Source organism: Equus caballus, chromosome 29 (assembly GCF_041296265.1).
Source record: "Equus caballus isolate H_3958 breed thoroughbred chromosome 29, TB-T2T, whole genome shotgun sequence".
NCBI lineage: Eukaryota > Metazoa > Chordata > Mammalia > Perissodactyla > Equidae > Equus > Equus caballus.
In genome coordinates, this window is record NC_091712.1 from 25,685,064 (window position 1) to 25,691,781 (window position 6,718).

The 6,718-nt window shown below is 53.8% G+C and overlaps 1 protein-coding gene across 1 annotated transcript in view; it reads left to right on the forward strand.

The window, feature by feature from the left end:
• DNAJC1 (DnaJ heat shock protein family (Hsp40) member C1) overlaps positions 1 to 2,952 on the forward strand; it is a 188,694-nt gene extending 185,742 nt beyond the window's left edge. The window contains exon 12 of the mRNA XM_023632108.2: positions 2,746 to 2,952. Coding sequence (XP_023487876.1) covers positions 2,746 to 2,814 — 69 coding nt within the window. The 3' untranslated portion in view covers positions 2,815 to 2,952. The remainder of the gene's footprint in view (positions 1 to 2,745) is intronic.
• The last annotated feature ends 3,766 nt before the right edge of the window (positions 2,953 to 6,718 follow it).

Here is a 6,718-nt window from a genome sequence, read left to right on the forward strand (position 1 = left end):
TCTCGAAATCCACTGAGGGCCGCGGCCGGTCGTGTCTCATTTCTCCTCCGTGTCATTCGTGTCCTTCTGTCCACAGCTGTGTCTGTGATCTCCTCTTTACCGACTGTCTCCCAGTTTTCTCCCGGCAGGCTGTGAAGCCGGGCACTGCACTGATCAGGGTGAAGGAGGCCGAGGTTCTGAGTTTAGCTGTTACACAGACGGGCCCGTTGTTCTTTCTCAGAGAACATCACGCATAGAACATAAACTTCACCCGCAGCAACCCTGCTGGCCTTCTGGAGCGTTCGCCCTCCAGGTGGCAGTTTGAGAGAAGCACCCGCATCCCCGTGAGGGCGGCGGGGCCACGCCAGGTCAGCAGGCTCCCCACCACAGTGGCAGCTCTCTTTCACCCGCAGGAGGAGAAAGCGGCTCAAAATTATAAGCACCACTAGCTTTCGAACGAGCCTCAACCATGGGGGCTGGTGTGGGAGACGCTGTCACCGTGCCCGTCGGCCTGGCCGTGTCAGTCCCCCTGGACTCAGCGGCAGCACCCAGGGGACTGGAGCCTCTGGAGCTGTCTCTGGTGTCTGCGTGTGGGGTCAGAGCGAGCCCGATGATTAGGATTCAGCTTACCCTCTGTGGCCCAGACTGTTTATACTTAACTTTCTCGTTAAGTTTCCTCTTTACAGCTTAGTGTCTGTTAAACTCGTCTAAGATAGCTCTCTAATAAAGCTCAGGTGGGCGGGAAGATGGGGTGTCCCTGTGGAAAGCCAGCCCCCCGCCCTGGTCCTAGCCTTCCGCTCTGCTGGTTCGCAGCCTTGGAGCCTCACAGTGTGATGCTTCCTGACCCACGGTCTCCACAGTCGGGTGGCTGCGCTCCGAGCGTGAGGCACCAGGAGCACCGGGACATCCAGAGACCCAGCCTGTCCTGCCCGCCACTCAGAAGCCTGTGGGCACATTGATGCTCATTTACGTTCTTGTTTTTTTTTAATTGAAATGCTATGTTGGAAAATCTAGCTCATGGCCATGAATGTCCCCATGTGTACAGGTCTAGTTATCTATCACCTACTTTAAAATAATGAAGTTGAGAATTCCCGGGGAGAAAAATAAACCATTAGCCGTTGATCTATTTGAGAAACACAGATTCTCCCAGCCTCTCCCCCTGGTTTGCCAGAAGTAATTATTTTCCCTGAATTTCTCTTGCATCTGTCAAGATGCAGGCATTTACATGTGTGATGAATTGACATTGGCTTCAAATGAAGGAGCTGGAACTGTGGATTCCTAAGGAGAGAACACGCAGGAACTCATGACCCTGGGGCTTGGAAACCTTCCCGTTTCAACCAGAAATGAGGAGCACTTTGATTGTCCTGCAGGTGTTCCCTTTAAGCCTTGATGTTAGAACCAGGTCCAGGAGGGTGCCTGCTGGCTCGCCTGCTAGAGAGTGACTCCCTGGAAGGGGCCCGTGAGCTGCTGGGAACTCTGGGCCTGGAGGAGGAGCCTTTGCCTGAGGTGCAGGCTGGGCTGGACTCACTGGCAGGCCTGCTGCTCAGAGCTCAGGGCCCATGCTGTCCTTTCTGTGAGGGGAGGCTGGACATTGGCTGCTCTGGGCTAGGCTGCACCAATGGGCAGCATAGCTATTCAGACAGGCTGATGTTGGAGCCGGCCCTGGCATAGTGGTTAAGTTCAGTGTATTCTGCTTTGGCAGTCTGGGTTCGGCTCCTAGGCACGTACCTACACCATTCGTCAGCCGTGCTGTGGCGGTGACCCACATACGAAATAGAGGAAGATTGGCACGGATGTTAGCCCAGGGCTAATCTTCTTCACAAAAAGAAAAAACCAAAAGGCTGATATTTGAAAGACCCTAGGCAAGTAGTCTTTGGGGATTCAGAAAAGGCAGTTCCTAGAGGAATCTCTCTTAACACCGCTAAGCTGGACTCCTAGGGCGAGAGTGAACATCCATTCTCTGTCCCGGGCAGCTGACAGAGTTGTCTGCTCGGGAGCGGAAGTCAGTTTGCGCTGGGCCTTAAGTTGGTGAAGCCACTCACATGCCATTGGGGCTGGTATTTTTTGGAGAGAAACAGAAGTGGATTCTGGAAAATACCTTGTGATAAACATGGGAGTGATGAGGCCCCTCCCCAGCACACCTCCTCTCTGCTGGGGTAATGAGTCACACCCCAAGGGGTGACAGCTCCAGGCGGCCAGGGTCTGAAGCTGGTAGTTCTGTAGCCTGACGACAGGCTGGAAGCTTTAGGTGGGGCTGGGCCGAGCAGGGGAAGAGTTCCAGCACACTCGCTGCCGGGGTCCTATGGGGCTGAACGAACGTGGGACCACAGGAGGTCCCGGCAGCCCCTTGGAGAAATGCAGACCCCAATGAGAATAATAGCCCGGGTGCCTGGCCTCAAGCTTTTTGGTTTCTCTGAAGTGATGTGTTGTGATGAAATAGTGAAATGTTAAAAATGATAGTTGTAGTGAGCAAGGTGAAAGTCGTAATCATAATAATGATCGCAGGCCTCCCAAACAGCTGTCCTGGGCCGCTCCCCCGGCGCCTGGCACTGTCCCTCAGGCCGGGCTGGCCTTTTAGCCAGCCTTCTCCTTGCACCTGTCTGCCTGCGACCAGCGGGCCTCACCTAGGAAACTCTAGGCGGGTTCTGTGCAGAGTGAGTGGCCATTAGCACCGGGCCCAGCCCACAAGCGCTCCGGGCAGGCGGCCTGCAGGCCACGGGGCCCATGGGAATAACCGTCTCTCTCTCTCTCTCTCTCTTCCTACAGGAAGACTGTATCGCTAGATACAAGTTGCTGGTTGAACTGGTCCAAAAGAAGAAAGAAGCTAAAAGCTGAATATTCCGGAAGGTGATGTCCACCTTCATTTTCCAAAATGATTATTTGAAAAATCTTACGCAGAAATTTGCATTTTGTACCTCAGTATTTCTATACGTTATGTGCCTTAGTAAAGAAATAAAAAAAATTAAAAATTAATGTTGTGCCATGTTGTTTAAACAAATACTGCATTATAAGAGAAAAAATGATTAGGGTATTTTGCAGATTATTTTCTCTCTCATCCCTGTGAAGTGTGCTTTCCTGGGGCACACAGAATAGTGCTTTCCAACCATCATAGAGGATTTTGGAGGAACTTATGAGTGAACCAATATTGAAGCATTAGCGTGTTTTAATATTTAGAACTTATGTGTTTCTTTGACCAAAGAACACACTGGTTAGTGAGATTACTGCCAGCGGGACGCAGCTGCCTGGGGAGAAGAACCCAGTGTTGAGCCCGCTGGCTGGGCACAGCGTGAGGTTACCTCACTTATATGTGTCTAGAGAAAAACAAGTGAACAAGGACATAGAGTGATAAAGCTAACTTTGGGTTGTTTTGTAGAAATACAGCCCCAACTGATAGAATTTCCAGAGAACGTGCAGGAAAGGTTTTTCGGAACTGATGAAAGTGAGTCCTAATTTTCAATACCTGAGTTCAAATCGCCGTTTGTACTGCCGATTTCAATTGAACTGTCACCATCAGCCGAGTGTTCCTTTTTACTGTCAGTTGCTCAGGGCTTGGAAATAGTTGCCCACGTGCACATTGCCTAACCTCGAACTCCGTGAAGCTCCCCAGAACACATTTAGGGAAGTGATCTGATAAAATGTCTATGGAGACGTCGTTTTTCTCTGAGGATTGAAATGAGGGTAGAGTTTCCTGGAGAAAAGTTTGAGTGTCTGTGGCCACCAGTGGCTCTGTGACCCTTCACAGGAGAGGACGCGGCACCAGGGGAGCTCCGAACCCCAGTCCCTGGCACAGCTCCCTGAGGGGCACTCGGCACCTCCAAGACCTGGAAAAGAGCAGTTGAAAGCCAGCAGATTACCAGCTAGCTGGTCAGTGGTCATTTGGTTTCCGTGAACTGAGTCATCAGGTGGCAGCTCCTTCGGCCTCATCCCATTAGGAAGGGGAGGCAGCTGGGGAAGGAAGAGCCCGTTGCCTGGGTTGGGGGTTGGGCTGGTCGAGGGGACAGGAGGGGTTGGGGTCGGGCTATGTGGTCTTCCTCTTGTCCCGGCCATGCTCGCTGCCCTCTTTCTAACAGACCAGAGCTGAGCAGGTCACAGGGCGGACCAGGGCCAACAGCTTCTCCCCCAGAACTTTCTCTGGAGCCGGTGGGGCTGTGAGGTGGTTACTGTGTATTCGCATCTGCCTCCCCCTTCACACAGGAGAGTCGCCGAGAATAAAACGGGCCTGGAGGGAAACAAAGGAGAGAAAAGGATTGTCCTGGCTGCATTCCGGCCCTGGGTCCCTCTCGAGTCTAGCTGCAGGCCTGTTTCTCTCGGCTCTGTTGTCCAGCATGTGACATTCTGTGAGCATCCTTCCATGTGCCGGCGAGTCACTTCCCGCCCTCTATTGGGCAACGCTCCGCTGCTATTCACAGGGTCTTCAGGGCCGATTTTTTCGGAAGTGGGTGGCCAGGTCCTTCCTAGTTAGTCTGGAAGCTCCGCTGAAACCTGTGCACCATGGAGGACCCAGCTGATATTTGAAATATTGGTGGCAGAGCTTTCAGCGTCACAGCAAGATGCAGCCGCCGCAGTGTGACACCCGACAGACGGGCAGTGTGGTTCCCTGAGCAGGACACAAACCCAGGAGGGGACGGTGAGTCTTAACCACTAGACCACCAGGGCTGCTTCCACTAAGTCACCCTTTGTACTTAACGGTGCTTTGAATGGGGTTCTGTCACTCACACCCCCAAATCCCATTACAAGTTTTCTGGGCTTGCAGGGTGGGGAGAGCCCCACAGGGGGTCCAAGATGCCTCATGGAGCACAGTCCAGGATGAACTCCCCTGATTTGCCTGTCAACTTCCTCTTTTCTAGACTCCTTAAGAAAATCGGGTTCTAGCTGGGCTTTTCGCTGCCAACTTCCCCGCACCCCTCCCCCAGGGGCTCGCAGCGCCGAGGGGAGTTGAAGTTGGACCAGAGGCTGGCAGGAGGCTCCTGGGTTCCGGCCACACACAGGACACCCCTGGGGTTCGGTTTGAGCGAGGTCACCGCCAAGAAAACAAGGAGCCTCCAAAAGGTTGGCACCACACTGGTTAGTGGGGACAAAGCACGACTCCCAGTGATGCCCCCTTCTCAGGTCCAGACTCCCCAGAGACACGCTCCCCAAACCCACCCTTCCCAGGCCCGCCTCGGGCGTGACCTCACCTGCCCGCACCTCCACGGCGAACTGTGTGACATTGGGGACTTTGTTTCCCCTCTTTGGCCCAGTTCCTCGGACTAGAAGAACAGAGAATGGTGGTCGCTGCTTATAGATTGTCAGGATGGGAAAATGCAGTGATCTGTGTACCATCTTCAACACGGTGCCCAGCTTGGCCCAAGCCATCCGTGTTCTGTTCCCTCTGACCGTCCAGGCTCCCAGTGGCATCATCTCAAGCAGCCACCGCCACAGTCGGCAGGGCTGGCGGCCCCTCGGCACACTCCATCTTGCCCCTTGCAGGCCGTGCTCTTCCCTGGGCCCAGGGGATGGGACCCCTACGAAGAAAGATCTTGCTATTTGGGATGGTAGTTTTCTGGTCCACATCTCTCACTAGGTGCCCCACGGGTCTCTCACCCAAAAGCTAATAGTCTCTGCGGCATCTACTCGGCTGCAGCCCACGGAGAGCCAGTGTGGTCCCTTCTTCCCCAGCTGTGGTCTAAGGAAAGGGAGAGTGTTCGTCAGAAGCTCCAGGTCTGAACCCTGCATCAAGCCCCATGGGCAGGGAGTGGCGGCCGGGACATGCCAAGTGGTTTGGTCGCCTGGGTGCTAAGGAGGCTGGGGCAGCCGAGGATGGAGCCTCCAGCCCCTCTCGAGCCTTCCAGGTCCCTGCCCTACTCGGAGGTCTGCTTGCTGGCTTTGGACAGGGCGGCTGGCTCTGGGCTCCTCCTCTGCCAATGCCATCCTACCCGTGGCCTGCCTGCTTCCACGAGCCCCTGCATGGCCGGCGGGGGGCCTGTGCAAGCCTGTGGGGTCCCACCTCCCTGGAGGACTGGGTCTTAATCCTTTAGTGATAGAGGTCTACCTTCTCCAGTGGGGGCTACTGTTGCTTTCAACCATTTATAGCACCCGTTTTTAAAGCCTATGCACATGTTCTCTTTTATCCTCACAAAACCTCTGGCTGGTTGAACAGGTTCCGGCCCAGCAGCCAGCTTCCCCCCGATGCCACCGGGTGCTGTCACCCACTCCATGGGGAGCCGGCAGGTGCTGTCACGATGCTTTGCTATTCAGAACTGGGGGTGGGGAGGGTCCTCTGTGGCCCACGTTGCTTGGGTTTCCAGCACATAATCTGGTTCATCTGTGAAATCGGATGGGATCCACCCGGAAAGCCTGCACTCCCATCTCTCCTTCGAGCCACATGTGCTTGCAAACCTCCCGGCCCCACGAGAGGCTGATCTCTTTCCAAGGGGATCTTGCGGCCCATGTGATTTATTCTTCTACTGCTGCCATTTCAAATTCCCTCTCAGTTTTAGAATAAAATCACCATAAGCTTTCCACTGTAAATCTTTTTGGTTACCTTAAAAAACGCCTCTTGCCCCAGGACTTTTCCTTGATATGTGCTGGTACCACCCCAAACCAAGTCTGCCCACCCCTTTGAAAGTAGAGAACAAATCCCTTAAAAATGCCAACCATGTCGTCCCTGCTTACGTCTGTAGGGCGTTTGTTGTAGTTGTTTGTTTTAGCAGTGAGGTTTTTTTCCAGAACTTTAAATGGCACAGTTGAAATTGTGATG